Below are 19,845 nucleotides of genomic sequence, written 5' to 3'. Positions count from 1 at the left end.
GGAGTCCGTTAGCCGCGTCTCTCTGAGGGAGTTGCCTGTCTTTTACCGGGATCTTTTCCGAGTCTGGAACATGGTCGCCTCCAGTCAGGGCGCTCCCCCGCCGGCGGAGGAGAGCGCCTCGGCTGTCCGGGCGGCTAACTCCGGGGACGGTCCGGCGGGCGGGGGAGTAGCCGAAACCCCCGGGACGTCCCTCACTGCAGGTGGCGAGGGGGCTCGGGAGTGCGGAGTGATCCCGGCCGAGCTGACCCCCGCTCGGCCGGAACTGCTCATCGGACCCAGGCCCCGAAACCCTCCTCGGGAGCCGGTCCCGCACAACCCGAGCCGCCTCTCGGAAATGCCCTCCGTGCCATTCCAATCGGCGCGGAGGGGTTTCCTGTACGGGCTGCTCCTGCACACTCTCCACTTCCTCGCTCTCGTCAGCCGGCCGGACACGCCCTGGCGGTCCGCGTTGCCATCTGGCGGCGAGGGGAAACCCCAATGGAGGTCTCTCTCCGCGGGAGTCTTCCCCCTTTACATCGGGGACCAGGGGTGGAGGGTGCTGCACAGAGCAGTCCCGTGCAATAGGCTTTTAAGTAGGTTCACGGACTCCCAGGCCACCTGTACTTGCTGCGGCCTGGACGAGTCCGTGTTCCACATTTGTACGGAGTGTGCGAGGTTGCAGTCCCTCTTTGAGTATCTGAAGGGGCTGCTCCTCAAATTCTGGCTGCACTTCAGTCCCACGCTCCTGATCTTTGGGCACCCGGTGCGGAGGGGCTTGGGCCGGGAGGAGGATCTCCTCGTCGGTCTACTCCTGGGCCTGGCCAAGGTGGCAATTCACAGGTCCAGGTTGCGGGCCGTCGGGAGGTCCGTCCTCCCCGATTGCCTGCCCCTCTTCCGCGGTGACGTTCGCGCCCGGGTGTACCTGGAAAAGGAGCATGCGTTGTCTGCCGGTACGCTTGAGGCCTTCCGCGACCGGTGGGCACCGCAGGGACTGGAAAGCATTGTCAACGCCGAGAATGGCATTTTAATTTGAGTTTTTTTGTTTATTTATCTGGTTTTAATAAAGTTATTTTAAAAATATAAGTGTGTATGTAATGGGGGCCTGAGGAATAAAGGCCCCCTCGACATATAAAATATATATAAAGAAAAAAAAAATGGCCGATCCTTTCGAGTAGAGAAACAGGGCGGAATTCCCTGAACCAGTGCGACAGCTTTCCGAATAGAAGGAGCCTATACACACCTGATGGGTTGCACTTAAACAAAAGAGCTGGTGGTGTTGACGGTCAGAACAGATAAAATGTGGAGGAGTGTTTGAAGCAGATGCTGTGTGGTTACTGTAGTTGTACTATGGAGTTATTTCAAGGAGGTGATTGTGAATGTAATGGATCAACGTGGACCCGTCCAAGGCAAAGGTTCTAAGCTTCCCTGTGGTTCAGCCTGGTTGAATGGAACTGAAGCAAACAAATCATCCAGAAGTGGAAAAGAAATATAAGGCCATGAAAGCACAGAATTCAGATGGATGCAATACCAGACGGTATGGCAAGAGTGTAAAACAGCAACAGACTGGTGAATAAAACTTTCCCATTGAATAAGACAAGAGAAGAGAAGGGTAATAATAGTGTCAGAGGTGAGTTGTGACACTATTCACATTCCACCTTGATCTGAATAGGACTGTTGAAGGGAGTGATTGAGAAGAATAGAGGAGAAATGAAAAGAAAGGAAAAACAAACAAAAGGTCTTTTGATTTTAGAATGCTTGTTTTTGGAAATGACAGACTGTAAAGTGTGTGTGTCAGAAGATATAGAGTGAAGTTGGGTATGACAAGATCACAGGAACGTTGTGCCCTGAGACAAGGTGTATGTTGACAGGAAAGCTGCTTTCTTTTGCACAATATGTATTTTATTCATATAATTTGTGCAATTACATTGCAAAGCAGTTCAAATTTAATATTACATAAGGTACAATAAAGATCAGTTTCCTTCAATAATGTACATGATGTATCTCACAGTCCCTGCCTGCACAGGTTATATTTACAGTATTTACATTACACATCAAACATTCTCTGGTGCAAACAGTCCGAGGGGTTTTACACGGGTTCCAGCCCCTCACAGTACTATGGCCTACTAGGGCCTCAGACTGCAGCCTTTCCCCATTGAGTCTCCATGGTGGCTTCCCCAAGCTTTAATGCCGTCCCACAGCACATAGTCTTGGACGTTGCAATGTGCCAGTCTGCAACACTCGGTCATGGACAGCTCTTTGCACTGGAATACCTGTCCCACGGCCGGGCTCGTTCTCAATAGAGATCATTTCAAATGAACATTTCCTAAATCCGTGCTGTCTCTCTCACAATAAAGAGAACAGGATGTCTAGCAGATTCAGTGTGAGACAATAACACTGCCGGGTAAAGGCCGCTTTCCAACTCCAATCTTAACACAGGAGATTCCCCAAACAGCTGCAGTAAGGTGTTTGTAAACTGCTGGAAGCGGATGTGTGTGGAAATGGTGATGTTACTGAGGAGGTTTCTTAGTATAGAATGGACTGTGTTTAGGTGGGAATATTACTGAGTGTTAATTGCATCGGGACCATATTTAAAAGCTTCGGCTTTCTGGAAAGCATTGACTATGAAGGCCGAGTCTGGAAGGGTTTGTGTGGAGTGCTGGGTTTCGGTTCGACTGTAAATAAAGGGTTTGAAATTGGCAGCCCAGAGGAAACTGGAGATGGAGCTGAAAGATGAGGGGTCGTTCTCTCTCTGTCTGTCACTCTGGGTGTCTCCTCCATCTAGCTCTCTGTTTAATCTTCACTCTTGTCTCCTCCCCTCCCTGCTCTCACTCTGCCTTTCTCAGCCAGGTCCGGGTGGCCTGTATAAAAAGGAGCCTGACAGAATCAGTCTCTTTCATTGTGCACTGATTTGAGGCAAGAATCAACATGTCTGCCAGTAAACAAGAGGATGCTCCAGGCTGGCAGCATGTTAGAATCCATGAGGAAAGGCATCATCACCCTCATCGACAAGCGGAAGGGGGAGAGGACAGAAATCAGAAATTGGTGGCCCAATTTCTGCTTAATGCTGACGACAAGATTCTGTCAAAAGACATAGCCAGTCGATTCAAGTCTGCTCTGGAGTTGGTGATTCACCCTGATCAGACCTATACTGTACCAGGCAGGACAATCTCTGATAGCTTTGCGCTACTCAGGGATATGATCACCTATGTACGGGACAGGAGGGTGGACACCTGCCTCATCAGCCTGGACCAGGGGAAGGCTTTTGACAGGATATCGCACACTTACATGATGGATGTGCATTCCAAAATGGGGTTTGGGGATGGAATCTGCAATTGGATCAAACTACTCTACACAAACATCAGTAGTGCAGTCTCAATCAATGGGTGGGAATCAGAAAGTTTCCCGATCCAATCTGGAGTCAGACAGGGCTGTCCTCTCTCCCCTGTCTTGTTTATTTGCAGTATAGAACCCTTTGCTGAGTCTATTAGGAAGAATGCGAGCATAAGAGGGGTGACAATCCCAGGCAGCGGAGGCACTCAGGTTAAAACCTCCCTGTACATGGATGACGTCGCCATTTTATGCTCGGATCCACTGTCTGTGCGCAGACTGATGAGCATCTGCGACCAGCTCGAACTGGCCTCGGGAGCCAATGTTAAACACGGCAAGAGCGAGGCCATGTTCTTTGCGAACTTGGCTGACCGATCCTTTGTCCCCTTCACCGTTAGGTCAGACTACCTGAAGGTGCTGGGGATATGGTTTGGAAGGGCTGGGACGTGCACCAAAACCTGGAAGGAGCGAGTAGCCAGGGTACAACATAAGCTGAGCATGTGGGAGCAGCGATCTATCTCCATTATGGGTAAGAACCTGGTCATCAGGTGCGAGGCGCTCACATTGCTGTACGTGGTGCAGGTCTGGCCCATACCGCATTCCTGCGCTGTGGCGATCACCTGAGCCATTTTCCGCTTCATCTGGGGATCCAAAATGATCCGAGTCCGGAGGGACACGATGTTCAAACCTCTGGATAAGGGCGGGAAAAATGTACCCAACGTCGCCCTCATCCTTATGGCTACCTTTGTGTGCGGCTGCATCAAGCTGTGTGTAGATTCCCAGTTTGCAAACTTCAAGTGTCACTACGTGCTGAGGTTCTATCTGTCCCCGGTGTTGCAAAGGATGGGCCTGGTCATATTGCCACGGAATGCTCCATCCAGTTGGACTGTGCCATACTGCCTATCCTTCATGGAAAAGTTTCTGTGGAAAAACACCTTTGACCACCAATCCATCAGGCAGTGGTCTGCACGGAATATCCTCAAGGCCCTACGGGAAAAGGAGATGGTGGATCCCGTCGGATGGTCCCCTGAGCAGAAGTCCAAAGTCATTTGGCAGAATGCCTCATCACCAGAACTTGCAAACAAGCACCAAGATGTAGCCTGGCTGATGGTGAGAAGAGCCCTCCCCGTCAGATCCTTCCTGCACACCCGAAGTCTCACCCCATCCACACGCGGCCCTCGAGGTGGCTGTGGTGGAAAAGAGACGTTGCCCACCCCTTTCTGGAATGTGTCTTTGCAAAGCAGGTGTGGAAGAGATGCAGTGGTTTTTGTCGAGGTTCATCCCAAGCAGCTCTGTAGCACAGGAGTCTGTGCTCTACGGGCTGTTCCCAGGGACGCACACCGAGATAAACATCAACTGTTGCTGGAGGACTATCAATTCGTTGAAAGACGCTCTTTGGTCTGCCCGAAACATACTGGTCTTCTATCACAAAGAGTTGTCCATGATCGAATGTTGCAGACTGACACATCCAAGGTCCAGGACTACGTGCTGAGGGACGCACTAAAGCTTGGGGCAGCCGCAGCAAAGGCTCAATGGGGAAAGACAACTGTGTAAGGTCCCCCCACCAAGCTGAACTGAGTGGCTCGATCCATGGGAAACCCCTCGAACTGTTGCCAGAAAATATTTGTTTGCTGTAAAATGTACATGGCATGACAATGAAATGGAAGGGTTGTGAGGCAACTCACTCCTGTATTGAAGGAAACTGATCTCCTTTGCACTCTTTGCATTGTTTGACTTGATGCTTTTTGGAACTGTTTTGTAATGTATTTTTTTTTACAGATTTTTATGAATAAAGTATATTTTGGAAGTTAATAAAAGAAAGTCTGGCAGAGGTAAAGGAGGGAAAGGACTGGGCAAAGGCGGAGCAAAGCGACACCGCAAAGTGCTTCCTGATAATATCCAGGGCATCACCAAACCAGCAATCCGCCGCCTGGCTCGCCGTGGCGGGGTCAAGCGGATCTCGGGTTTGATCGATGAGGAGACTCGCGGGGTGTTGAAGGTTTTCCTGGAGAATGTGATCAGGGATGCGGTCACCTACACTGAGCACGCCAAGCACAAGACGGTCACTGCCATGGATGTGGTGTACGCTCTGAAACGGCAGGGCCGCACTCTCTACGGATTCAGCGGCTGAACAACTCGACCCTTTCCAGCAAACACAACAAAGGCTCTTCTAAGAGCCACCCACCGCCTCACAGAGAGAGCAGTGACCTGGAAACGGGAGCTGGGATAGGCTGTTTAGAACTGTCTGGAATAAATCTGTGCTGTGTTCGAGATACAAAACTGGAATCCCCAAATTTGTCATTTCATTTGTAGCAAGGATGTGCAGTGGATTTGATTTTCTAAACGGGCTGTGTGAACAGTGCCCAAGACTCTACAGTTAGTTATTTCCCCAGTCGACACATACCCTCAGTGAAAAGCCACATCACTCCTCCAGAATCACTCATTGTTTTCATAGAATTTCAAAATGAGTTCGCTGCAATGAGGGAATCCGGGAGTTTTGCAGCAGCCGTTGAATCGGTCACTGGAACCAGACCCACTTGTGCTGTTATTTCTCCCGAGACGGTGTTTCCTGCACTGAAACTGACAGGGTTTGTGAAACTGATCAGTTTCAGCTCAATCATTCAGGGACCTGGAATTCCCGCAGTTTGAGCCCGCGCTCTCCAGAGCCCACTTCTGATTGGTCACCCTCTTCCCATTCGCATGTCTTAACCAATTGCCGAGCCTCGAATTAGAAAATACAGCAAATCATTGGCTTAAAATGTCGTCCTGGCAGAAAGGTTGAATTCAAAAAAGCCGCCAATTTCAGTGTTGGGCAGAATCGAATGACTCAACGAATCTCAATAACGAATTGGCAGCACATTTTATACTTTCCCCGATTTTCCTTTCCATCGATTGGGGTGCTAATTCACTCGGGTGCGTTTGCTAATACTAACTGTAATCCTCAGATCCATTTAACATTTCAGTAATCCTATTAAATACAAAAGGAATTTTATGATTGAATTTCCATTGGAAGATAGTGAATTAGCACCCCGATCGATGGAAAGGAAAATCGGGCAGAGGATAAAATGTGCTGCCAATTCGTTATTGTGATTTGTTTATCTAACTGACCAGGACTGACTTCACCCGAACGCAGCTACTAGCTCCCACCTCACTGACCACTCTCCCCCCTCTGCAACTCGCTTTCTCCCCCATCCCTACTGGCGAAATTCCGCACTCTGGCTGTTCGCTCTCCGCACCCCCACCCCCCACCCTATCCCAGCCCAGCCCACAGCTGCTAGCTCTGGCCGTGACACTCACTCCCACATTTCTTCACCAGGCGCCACCTGTAGAAGCAGGAGTGCCGCAAGGAGTGACGGGGCGACGTAGGAGTGAGTGGCTGAGAGGAGGGAAGCGGCACGGCCTGGAGCGAGTGGCCAGACAGTGGGGTGGTGCGAAGCGAGGAACAACTGGCCAGGGGAGTGTGGGGGTGGGGGAGCAGCGAGGTCTAGAGCGAGTGGCTGAGGGGGGAGAATCGTCGAGGCCTGGAGTGAGTTGCCGAGGGGGGAGAGCTACAGCTTCAAAATCTCCCATTCAGCCACTTCCTCCAGCCAAGTGGTGGGGGGATGGGGTGGCTAGATACCCAATGACGCTTTATCACGCATGCACGAAGATGGATTTGTTGCGGAAATGTGATGATGTTGGCGCTGCAAAATGACATCATCCCGTGCACGCGCCTCTCAATCCTGGCAAGATGTCAAAAATCACTGTGATTTTTTGGTCTTTTCAGTGCACTCCTCTTTCTTTAGTTGCCTCTTTCTCGAATGTATTGAAGAAACATCTTTGGGTCCATTTTCATTTTACTTGCCAATATTCTTCCATGTTCTCCCTTCACCGCTGCTCCCAAATCCCTCCAGTTCAGTCAAAACACAATTTCGCAGAATTGGGATTTGAACACACGCCTCCAGAAAACACTGCGACCTGAACACAGCCCCTTAGACCACTCGGATATCCTAACTGCTTCATGTTTATGACAAAAGCTGAGAAATTATCCATTCTTTGTGAAAGTATTTGTGAGATTGTGGAAATGTCTGGAAGAGGAAAGACCGGCAGGAAAGCTCGGTCCAAGGCCAAGTCTCGCTCCTCCCGGGCTGGACTGCAGTTCCTGGTGGGCCATGATCACAGGCTCCTGAGAAAAGGTAACTATGCTGAGCGTGTGGTTGCCGGAGCCCCGGTCTATCTGGCTGCTGTGCTCGAGTATCTGACCGCTGAAATCCTCGAGCTGGCCGGTAACGTGGCCCGGGACAACAAGAAGAGCCGCATCATCCCCAGACACCTGCAGCTGGCCGTCCGCAACAACGAGGAGCTCATCAAGCTGATGGGCAACGTGACCATCGCTCAGGGCGGGGTGCTGCCCAATATCCAGGCCTTGCTGCTGCCCAAGAAAACCAGCGCTCAGAGCTCCCAGAAAAAGTAAAGCAGCCGAAATGACATCTAATAAACCAAAGGCTCTTTCCAGAGCCACCCACAGTCTCTGTGAAAGGGCTGGTTACTGTCAGGAGGGAGTCAGTGATGGAGTTATTTTAACAGTGGATTGACCTGTTGCACATCTGTCCAGCTGTGTTTTTTAATTTGCTCTGTTTTTCTGCTCACACATCTCCCCCTCTAGTTAAGTGAAGAACTGAACTGCAGGGTGTAGAATCAACAATTCCCAGGATCGTGGGTGAGATTGTGCTGAGCAGCAATGAGCCTCCAGTAATGCTGCTTTCTAAATTCCAGCTCAGCTCTCAGTCCAACAGGCCTTTCGTATTTTAAATATCACAACAGAGCTGAGCGGGGGTGAGCGCAGCCTCAGCTGCACCGAGTCTCAGGGGCTCTCAGGACCCCAATCAGAGCCGCCAGGCCTGGCGGGCGTGCAGCAAGGACCCAGGGAAGGGAGGGTGCACCATTAAAGTGATGGTGCAGCACCTCCCCCATCCTCGCCTCCACTTCCCGGTTTCTTCTCCCGTTTATATCAACATTAAGAAGACGCTTTTGCTCTGGACTACACTGGTTATAAAGTAAGACCCAACTTTGTCTCTGAAAGTGATGAATAGCAGCAACAACAGCAGAATCCAACCCCTGCAGTTACATGTGAACTTGCTGATGTTGCAGCAGATTGAATGACTGAGTGAATCCCTTCCCACACACATGGCAGGGGAACGGCCTCTCCCCAGAGTGAGTGTGTTGGTGTTTCAGCAGATCATTACTGCTTTTAAAGCTCTTCTCACAGTCAGGACATTAAAAAGGTCTCTGATCAGTGTGAACAAGTTGATGTTCAGTGAGGTTGGATGACTGAGTGAACCCCTTCCGACACACGGAGCAGGTGAATGATCTCTCCCCAGTGTGAACTCCCTGGTGTTTCAGCAGGTTGACTCTGGCTGGGTTCAGTTCGACACTCACTGGTTCCTCTCTCTCTCTTCCCCTGAAGGTGCTGATTCTGACTGTATGTACATGCTCTCTCCCCCTCCGACCCTCCCTGTCCAATGTAGTATCTCCCAGTTTTGGTGATGTGCTCTCCCTGACCTGTCTCCATTTCTCCTTCTTATACAGACTTGCCCTGACTGTCACTATTTCATAGAATCATACAGCACAGAAGGAGGCCAATCGGTCTTTTGTGCCTGTGCTGAATCTGTGAAAAAAATGATGCAATTAGTCCAACCCCCTGCCTATTTCCCCATAGTCCTGGAGAAATTCACTTTGAAATATTTGTCCAATTCCTTTATGTAAGTTATAATTGAATCTGTTTCCAGCACCCTGTCAGACAATTAATTCCAAATCCGAATCAGTTACTGGGTAAAAAGATCGCTCCTCACCTCCCCTTGACATTTTTGGCCAACTATCCCAGCTTCACCACCCTGTCCAGAGAACTGAAACCCCTCATCTCTGGGATCATTCTCGTAAATCTCCTCCGAACTGTCTCAAAAGCTTTGATGTCCTTTCTGAAACCTGGTGCCCAGAACTGGACACATTGCTGCAGCTGAGATCGAGCCAGCGCCGCCCACATCCCACGAACGGACGAAAAAACGCTCCCTGCTAAATCCCCAATTCTTATCCATTTAAAGACGCTCCTTGCCCAGTCCCCAAATCTTATTCATTTAGAGATGCTCCCTGCCCAAGCCCCAATTCCTATCCATTTACAGACGTTCTCTGACCAGTTGACCTTGCTGGCGGGCAGTTTCGGGAAGCCTCACAGGGAAAAGCTTCACCACCACCCGCAGGGACACAAACGGGATTGTTCCATCCTATTGTGGCCTTGACGCCCTGCTCCAGCTGTGTGCACCTGCTACGGGCGCGGTCTCCCTGCACTTTGTGAATATTCTGCTCCAGCTGCAGATGGAGCTCAGCCACTGCTGCGCCTGCTCCTTATCAGAGACAAGGCAAATTCTGGAGCGCAGAGCATTCTAGGTACCACAACTGTCATTAATGCCAATCTCTGACATGATAATCAGGTTTTATTTCCTAAATTTCATTTCCTGGTATGTTAGTGCGTGTTTTCTTTTGTACCTGTCAGTGCCTGGGAGGAGAGAGTCAGCTTCACTTTGAGCCGTGAATTTCTGGTGTGAGAATGTGGGTTTTTACTCTGTATGTTTCAGTTTTTGGTTTGTGACTGTTTCTGCTATTGCTATGTGAGTTAACTTTGTGGAAAGAGATGCAGTGGTTTTTGTCGATGTTCATCCCAAGTAGCTCTGTAACACAGGAGTCTGTGCTCTACGGGCTATTCCCAGGGACGCACACCAAGACAAACATCAACTGCTGCTGGAGGACTATCAATTCGGTGAAAGACGCCCTTTGGTCTGCCCGAAACTTGCTGGTCTTCCAGCGAAAAGAGTTGTCCACCACCGAATGTTGCAGACTGGCACATTCCAAGGTCCAGGACTACGTGCTGAGGGACGCACCAAAGCTTGGGGCAGCCGCAGCAAAGGCTCAATGGGGAAAGACCACAGTGTAAGGTTCCCCCACCAAGCTGGACTGAGGGGCTGGATCCATGGGAAACCCCTCGAACTGTATCGTAAATATTCTGAATTGCTGTAAATGTAAAACAGTAATTGACTTGACAATTGTGAAACGGAAGGGTTGTGAAGAAACTCATGACAGTATTGAAGGAAACTGATCTCCCTTGCAATGTTTGTATTTTTTGGTGCTGTTTGGAAACTGTTTGGCAATGTGATTTTTACAGATTTTTATGAATAAAGTATATTTTGGAAAAAAAAAGTGTTTAGTTTCTGCTTACAAGATACTGTCCAAAGTCATAGCCAGTCGAGTCAAGTCTGCTCTGGAGTTGGTGATTCACCCCGATCAGACCTGTACTGTACCCGGCAGGAAGATCTCTGATAGTCTCGCGCTACTCAGGGATACGATCGCCTACGTACGGGACAGGAGGGTGGACACCTGCCTCATCAGCCTGGACCAGGAGAAGGCTTTTGACAGGATATCGCACATCTACATGATGGACGTGCTTTCCAAAATGGGGTTTGGGGAGGGAATCTGCAATTGGATCCAACTGCTCTCCACAAACATCAGTAGCGCAGTCTCAATCAACGGGTGGGAATCGGAAAGTTTCCCGATCAAATTTGGAGTCAGACAGTGCTGCCCTCTGTCCCCGGTCTTGTTTGTTTGCTGTATTGAACCCTTTGCTGAGTCTATTAGGAAGGATGCGAGCATAAGAGGGGTGACAATCCCAGGCAGCGGAGGCACTCAGGTCAAAACCTCCCTGTACATGGATGACGTCGCCGTTTTCTGCTCGGATCCGCTGTCCGTGCGCAGACTGATGAGCATCTGCGACCAGTTCGAACTGGCCTCGGGAGCCAAAGTTAACCACGGCAAGAGCGAGGCCATGTTCTTTGGCAACTGGGCTGACCGATCCTTTGTCCCCTTCACCGTCAGGTCAGATTACCTGAAGGTGCTGGGGATACAGTTCGGAAGGGCCGGGGCGTGCACCAAAACATGGGAGGAGTGTGTAGCCAAGGTACGACAAAAGTTGGGCATGTGGGGGCAGCGATCTCTCTCCACTGTGGGTAAGAACCTGGTCATCAGGTGCGAGGCGCTCACGTTGTTGCTCTACGTGGCGCAGGTCTGGCGCATACCCCACTCCTGCGCCGTGGCAGTCACCCGAGCCATTTTCCGCTTCGTCTGGGGATCTAAAATGGACCGGGTCCGGAGGGACACGATGTTCAAATCTCTGGACAAGGGCGGGAAAAATGTACCCAACGCGGCCCTCATCCTGATGACCACCTTCGTGAGCGGCTGCATCAAGCTGTGGGTAGATCCAATATACGCAAACTCCAAGTGTCACTACGTGCTGAGGTTCTATCTGTCCCCGGTGTTGCGAAGGATGGGCCTGGTCACATTGCCGCGGAACGCTCCATGCAGTTGGGCGGTGCCGTACCACCTATCCTTCGTGGAGCACTTTCTGCGGGAAAACACCTTTGGCCACCGGTCCATCAGGCAGTGGTCTGCACGGAATGTCCTCAAGGCCCTACGGGAAAAGGAAACGGTGGATCCTGTCGGATGGTTCCCCGAGCAGACCATCAAAGTCATTTGGCGGAATGCCTCATCACCAGAACTTTCAAACAAGCACCAAGACGTAGCTTGGCTGGTGGTGAGAAGGGCCCTCCCCGTCAGATCCTTCATGCACACCCGAAGTCTCGCCCCCTCCGCACATTGCCCCCGCGTTGGCTGTGGTGGGGAAGAGACGGTCGCCCACCTCCTCCTGGAATGTGCCTTTGCAAAGCAGGTGTGGAAAGAGATGCAGTGGTTTTTGTCAAAGTTCATCCCAAGCAGCTCTATCACACAGGAGTCTGTGCTGTCCGGGCTGTTCCCAGGGACGCACACCAAGACAAACATCAGCTGCTGCTGGAGGACTATCAATTCGGTGAAAGACGCCCTTTGGTCTGCCCGAAACCTGCTGGTCTTCCAGCGCAAAGAGTTGTCCACCACCGAATGTTGCAGACTGGCACATTCCAATGTCCAGGACTACGTGCTGAGGGACGCACTAAAGCTTGGGGCAGCCGCAGCAAAGGCTCAATGGGGAAAGACCACAGTGTAAGGTCCCCCCAGCAAGCTGGACTGAGGGGCTGGATCCATGGGAATCCCCTCGAACTGTATCGTTGATATTTTCTTTTGCTGTAAATGTAAAACTGTAATTGGCATGACAATAGTGAAATGGAAGGGTTGTGAAGAAACTCATGACAGTATTGAAGGAAACTGATCTCCCTTGCAATGTTTGTATTTTTTGGTGCTGTTTGAAACTGTTTGGCAATGTAATTTTTGCAGATTTTGATGAATAAAGTATATTTTGAAAATTAAAAACAAGTGTTTGCGGCTCAAAGAGTGAGAACAAAGGAATGTAGTGGTAGTAGGGGTCAGTATAGTCAGGTGGATTAACACTGTTCTCTGCAGCAAAGAGCAAGAGTCCAGACGGTTGTGTTGCCTGCCGGTGCCAGGATTCAGGACGTCTGCTCAGGGCTGGAGAGAAACATACAATGGGAGGGGGAGGATCCAGTTGTCGTGGTCCATGTCGGTACCAACGACATAGGCAGGACAAGGATAGAGGTTCTGCATAGTCAGTATGAGGAACTAGGCACCATATTAAGTAGGAGAACCTCAGAGTTAATCATCTCTGGATTATTACCTGAGCCATGTGCAAATTGGCATAGGACAAATAAGATTAGAGAAAGTAATGTGCGGCTGAAAGACTGGTGTGGTAGTAGTGGGTTCTGGTTCGTGGGGCATTGGCACCAGTACTGGGGAAAGTGGTGGCTGTTCCGTTGGGACGGTCTACACCTGAACCGTGCTGGTGCCGGTTTTCTCGCGAGCCACATAACTGGGGAAGTAGAGACAGTTTTAAACTGAATAGTGGGGGCAAGGGATCAAGTTTGGGAAGATATGGTGAATCAAGGAGGAGAGGCAAGGCAAGAGAGAAAGGTATAAATATGGGAAATGATAAACAGACTGTGACAGGAACGGACAGAGCATACAAATCTAAGAGTAAATCGACAGATAAGGCTAGAGGTTACAAAAATAATAAAAGTATAAAACTAAATGATCTGTATCTGAATGCATGGAGCTTTCGAAACAAAACAGATGAACTGAGAGCACAAATAGAATAAATAAGTACGATCTGATAGTCAATACAGAGACATGGCTGCAGGGCGACAGAGATTGGAATGTGAATACTGGAGGTTACATGGCATTTAGGAAGGACAGGAAGCTTGGAAAAGGTGGTGGGGTAACTCTGTTAATTAATGATGGTATTAGCGCAATAGAGAGGGATGACCTGAGTTCAGGAGATCACGATGTAGAAGCAGTTTGAGTTGAGATGAGAAATAATACAGGCAAGTAGTCACTTGTGGGAGTGGTGTACAGGCCCCCTAACATTAACCACACTGTTGGATGGGGTTTAAAAAAAGAAATAATGGCAGCTTGTCAGAAAGGTACAGCAATAATTATGGGGGATTTTGATCTCCATATAGAATGGAAAATTCTGATGGGCAGAGGTAGCCTCGATGAGGAGTACACAGAATGTTTTTGGGATAATTTCTTGGAAAAATAAGTTCTGGAGCCAACCTGAGAGCAGGCTATACTAGACCTGGCATTGTGCAATGAGATAGGATTAATTAATGACCTCATAGTTAAGGTGCCCTGAGGTAGTAGCGATCATAATATGATTGAATTTTACATTCAGTTTGAGGGAGAGAAGAGTGGGTCCCAGACTAGTATTTTAAACTTAAATAAGGGCAATTATAAGGGCATGAAAGCAGAGCTAGCTAAAGTGAACTGGCAAATTAGGTTAAGGGATAGGTCAATAGAGATGCAGTGGCAGACATTTAAGGAAAATTTCAGAATACACAGAATAGATACATTTCAACGAGAAAGAAAAATTCCGAAGGTGGGACTCACCATCCATGTTTAATGAAAACAGTTAAAGATACTATCAAACTTAAAGAAAAAGCCTATAATTGTGCAAAGATGGGAGGCAGGTCAGAAGATTGGACAGAATATAAAAAACAGCAAAGAATGACTAAAAGATTGATAAGGAAGGTAAAATTAGAGTCCGAGAGAAAGCTAGCAAGAAAAATAAAGACAACTAGTAAGAGTTTCGATAGATATTTTAAAAAGAAAAGAGTTAACAAAGTGAGTGTTGGTCCTATGGAAAGTGTGTCTGGGGAATTAATAATGGATAATTAAGAGATGACAGATGAATTGAACAGATACTTTGGATTGGTCTTCACTATTGAGGATACAAATAACATCCCATTATCAGCTGTAAGTCAGGAAATGGAAGGGAGGGAGGAACTCAACAAAATTACAATCACCAGGGAAGTGGTACTAAACAAATTGTTGGAGCTGCGGGCTGACAAGTCGCCAGGTCCTGAAGTGGCTAGTGAGATAGTTGATGCGCTGGTTTTAATTTTCCAAAATTCCCTCGCTTCGGGAAGGTTCTGTTAGATTGGAAAGTAGCGAATGTAATTCATTTATTCAAAAAGGGAGGGAGACAGAAAGCAGGAAACGACAGGCCAGTGAACTTAACATCTGTCTTAGGGAAAATGTTAGGAGCGATTACTGAAGATGTTATAGCAGGGCATTTAGAAAAAATTAAGGTAATCAGGCAGAGTCAACATGGTTTGTGCAAGGGAAATCATGTTTAACCAATTTATTGGAGTTCTTTGAGGGAGTTACATGTGCTGTGGATAAAGGGGAACCGGTGGATGTATTGTACTTCGATTTCCAGAAGGATAAGGTGACATATCAAAGGTTATTGCAGAAAATAAAAGCTCATGGTGTCAGGGGTAACATATTGGCATGGATAGAAGATAGTCTAGCGAACAGGAAACAGAGAGTCAGCATAAATGGGTCATTTTCTGGTTGGCAAGAAGTAACGAGTGGTCCACAGGGATCTGTGCTGGGGCCTCAACTTTCTACAATTCTCGAAATGACTTTGATGAAGGGACCAAAAGTATGGTTGCTAAATTTGCTGATGACAAAGATAGGTAGGAAAGTAGGTTGTGAAGAGTACATAAGGGGGCTACAAAGGGATATAGATAGGTTAAGTGACTGGGCAAAGACCTGGCAAATGGAGTATAATGTGGGAAAGTGGGAAATTGTCCACTTTGGCAGGAAGAATAATAAAGCATATTATCTAAATGGTGAGAGATTGCAGAGATCTGAGATGCAGGGGATCTGGATGTCCAAGTGCACGAATCACAAACGGTTAGTCTGCAGGTACAGCACGTAATTAGGAAAGCTAATTGAATGTTATCATTTATCGCCAGGGGAATTGAATACAATAGTCGGGAGGTTATGCTTCAGCTAGACAGGGCATTGGTTAGACCTCTTCTGCAACACTGAGTACAGTACTGGTCTCCTTATTTATGGAAGGATTTAAATGCATTGGAGGTAGTACAGAGAAGGTTTACTAGACTAATACATGGAATGGGTGGGATGTCTTACGAGGAAAGATTGGACAGGCTAGGTTCGTATCCACTAGAGTTTAGAAGAGAAAGAGGCGACATGATTGAAACATACAAGATCCTGAGGGGTTTTGACAGGTTGGATGTGGAAAGGATGTTTCCCCTTGTGTGAGAATCTAGAGCGAGGGGTCACTGTTTAAAAATAAGGGGTCACCCATTTAAGACAGAGATGAGGAGCAATTTTCCCCCTCAGAGGGTCGTGATTCTTTGGAATTTTCTTCCTCAAAAGGCGGTGGAAGCAGAGTCTTTGAATATTTTTAAGGGAGAGATGGATGGATTCTTTATCTGCAAGGGGGTGAAAGGTTATCGGAGGTAGATGGAAATGTGGAGTAATCAGTTCAGCCATGAGCTTATTGAATGGTGAAGCAGGCTCGAAGGGACGAGTGACCCACTCCTGCTCCTAATTCGTATGTTCATATGTAAAGACAATGTAGAGTGGTCTGTACTGTTCACAGTACTTCTCCTGCAACTGCCAAAGTGAGCAAATCATGTCGACTGTCGATCTACCAGCTCTGAAGCTGCACTGAGACTCAGGATAGATGTGTGATGCCAGGGTCTGCAATCTGGTCAGTGCAATGTGAGCAAAGACCTTCCCCACAATACTTAGCAAGGTGATGCCTCGCTAATTGCTGCAGTCACTGCGATTCCCCCTTATTGTTGGACAAGGTGACAATGTTTGCATCACGCATGTTTTGAGGTGCAGATCTTTCCTTCCAACAGAGACACAGAAGATCATGGAGATGCTGCAGTAGAGCCGCTTTTCCACTCTTGATGATTCCAGGTGGAATACCATCTTTTCCCGGGGCTTTACCACTGGCAAGATGGTCAATGGCTTTGTTGAGCTCCACTATGGTAGGGTCACTGTCCAGCTCCTCCATGACAGGGAAGTCTGGAATGGCGCTGAGAGCCACTTCAATGACAATATTCTCCGTTATGTAGAGTTTAAGGGAATGCTCCACTCACCTTTCCATCTGCTTGTTAACAGATGATTCCACTTTGACACCGCACTGAGACCTTGAGCATTGTTGTCTGAAAGAGCCTGATCGAGGATGTTGAGGAACTCCTGGGTCCGTTCTGGATCGGTGGTTCGTCAAGTGTTGATCTGAGGACGACGTTCTTCTTGGATGGATGAAGCTTCCTTGGCTGAAGCCTGACCTTGCTACACACCAGGGAGTGCTCAGTGTCACAGTCAGCGCTGTGATAGCTGTGAGTGATGAGGACACTGCTGAGGGTGGTATGTCTGGTGATGATAAGGTCTAGCTGGGGCCAGTGGCGTGATCTCAGATGTCTCCAGGACACCTTGTGGCACAGCTTGACCTGGAAGTAGCTGTTCATCACACAGAATCCATGGTGACAGCATAGCTCCAGCAACCTCTGTCCATTTTCATTCATCTTGCCAATCCCCTGGTGCTCTATGCACATTGGCAAAGCTGTGTAGTCAGTACCCAAGCTTGTGTTGAAGTCTCCTAGAATGTACAGTCCCTCAGTGCTGGGAATTCTACTGATGGCAGTGTCAAGTGTCACAAAGAATTAATCCTTGACATCTGGGGTGGAGGTGAGTGTCGGGACATAGATGCACATGAGATTAACTGGGCCCACGCTTGTTGACAAGTGAAGAGTAAGAAGTCTCTCTGAGCCTACTGTGGTTGGTTCACTCATCTCAAGTGGCGTGTTTTTTACTGTGAAAACCACTCCATGCTCACGAGTTGCCTCTTGGGCTTTCCCCTGCCAGAAGAAGGTGTAGTGTTTCTCTTTGAGGGATCCACTTTGGACGAGTCTAGTTTCTTGCATCACAGCAATGTCCACATTGAGCCTTGTGAGTTTTTTGTCCATCAAAGCTGTCTTGTGTGTGTCATCAACCTGCAGAAGGGTGTCAGTAAGGCCAGGACACATGGTCCTCACATTCCAGCTTGTGATGCGAAGGACTGGTGTCTTCTTTGTTGAGCTTGTTTTTCTTGGTGCATTGATTATCGATCCGCCTGTTGAGAGATGACTCTCTAAGCTCCAAGCACCCATTGAAGCAAGCAGGTTGTGGCAGGACAGCACCTAACTGATTGGGGGCTGCCCAGCTTGGAGTGGGTGGTAGCTATCCAATGAGATGCGATGATCTCTTCAACTGTCAGAAGTAACCCCTGGTGCTCATACTCTGCACCAATTGAGTGAGAACTTAGAATCGGTAACCGTTTCTTCCCGTGTTGTGCTAATGTTTAAGCACAAATAGTGTCCTCTACACGGCACATTAGTATTGAACACAAAATGGCTCCTTTGGTCATGTGTTAATTATAAAATGGCTTTCTTGACCTTGTTGGTTATTACAATGGATACATGATAAAAATGGTCAAATTAAACTAAGATCGAACTACCCAAGCTTACCTGCATCCTCCAGTCCTCTGGCATCATTCCCATATTCAAGGAGGATTGAAAGATTGTGGTTCGAGTCTCTGATATTTCCACCCTTACTTCCCTCAGCAACCCAGGATGCAGCCCATTCAAACTGGGTGACTTTTCTACTGTGAGTGCTGCCAACCTTGTAATTGTCTCCTCTTTATCTATTTTCATCCTGTCCAATTTCTTCACTTCCTCCTCCTTCACTGTGACATTTGCAGCATCTGCTTATTTTGTGATACTTAATTAGTGCCTCAGCCACACCCTCTGCCTCCACAGGATCTCTAATTGACCCACCCTTTCATTGACTGTCCATATGTTGGTAAAAGACTTCAGTGTTCCCAGTTATGTGACCTGCTAATCTTTTCTCATACATTCTCTTGCTGATCTCATTTCCTTTTTCAGCTCTCCTCTGTACTTTCTGTATCTGCTTGTTTCTCGACTGCATATAAATCCTCACATGATTTCTATATTAATGATTTTTGAACTATTTTGTAAAAGGATTTAGTTTTGTAAATTTCTCCCTAGCTCCCCTCATGGTCAGGCAGAAAGTTTAACTGCTGTGTTTTCAAACAGCAACAGCTTTATTTGAAAAGCCATTGGGACAGGATTCCGGGTTTTAATCCAGTCACAAATCTGGTTCTGATGTCTTGTGGCTCCAGCTGTCACATGACCTGTCAGAGGATGACCTCATAATTGACCCAGTCATGGAGCTGTGGGTTGATGTTTAAATTGTTGCAAAATAATTTTCCAGAAGGACAATTAAAATGAATCGATATATAAAAGGTAGATTTTGTGAATTTGTGCTCCCAGTGGAAATTCCTGCAGAGTCTGCTGATTTTCAAATCCTCAATTCCCCACAGGAAGCTCTGTGTCGGAATCTGTTTTCATTATATCAATATTATACAGAATCATTTCATGGGAGACCCCAGTGTGAATTGTAAACAGGTGGTTCAGTTTTAACTTTCAAATTAACACAGAAGCAAAATACTGCAGATGCTGGAAATCTGAAATAAAAACAGAAAATGCTGGAAATACTCAGCAGGCCTGGCAGCACCTGTGGAGAGAGAAACAGAGTTAACGTTTGTGGTCTGTGCCCTTTCATCAGAACTGGGCTGAAATTGTCTGTGGGCCAAGTGGCCTCTTTCTGTGCCTTAAACTTTCTTTGAGTCTAAGATTCTATGAGATTCTGGAATCAATTTCAGGGTCGACGACATTGCACTCTGTAAGGATAGGAAGATGGAGATTATTAAGTACAGTGCAAGAATATCGATGCTTTTACATTATTTTAATCAAAATTGATTTAAACTTTGTGTTCACGAATCCTATCTTTTGATCACAATGACACTGATAACAATGGAAAAAGCAAGACTTGCATTTCACGACCACAGGACATTGCAAAGCCGTTTATAGCCAATGAAGGACTTTCCAAGTGTAGTCACTGTAGTCATGTAGGAAACATGGTGGCCAATGTGCACACAGCAAGCTCCCAGAAACAACAACGTGATAAAAACGAGATAATCTGTTTTTAAGTGATGTTGATTCAGGGTTAAACAATGACCAGCATCCCAGAAATAATTCCCCTTCTATTCTCTGAAATAGTGCCATGGTACCTTTAACATCCACCTGAGAGGGCAGAGGGATCCTCAGTTTTCTGTTTCACCTG

At 47.7% G+C, this 19,845-nt stretch overlaps 1 protein-coding gene across 1 annotated transcript in view; it reads left to right on the top strand.

Annotated features, from left to right (window-relative positions):
- The first annotated feature begins 7,369 nt into the window (after positions 1-7,369).
- LOC137363001 (histone H2A-like) overlaps positions 7,370-19,845 on the top strand; it is a 63,154-nt gene continuing 50,678 nt past the window's right edge. The window contains exons 1-2 of the mRNA XM_068027120.1: positions 7,370-7,735; positions 10,502-10,606. Of these exons, the coding sequence (XP_067883221.1) occupies positions 7,370-7,735; positions 10,502-10,606 (471 nt within the window). The remainder of the gene's footprint in view (positions 7,736-10,501; positions 10,607-19,845) is intronic.

This window comes from Heterodontus francisci, unplaced genomic scaffold (assembly GCF_036365525.1).
Source record: "Heterodontus francisci isolate sHetFra1 unplaced genomic scaffold, sHetFra1.hap1 HAP1_SCAFFOLD_51_2, whole genome shotgun sequence".
Taxonomy (NCBI): domain Eukaryota; kingdom Metazoa; phylum Chordata; class Chondrichthyes; order Heterodontiformes; family Heterodontidae; genus Heterodontus; species Heterodontus francisci.
The sequence above is the reverse complement of the archived record's forward strand: the minus strand, read 5'-3'. Positions and strand labels throughout refer to the sequence as shown.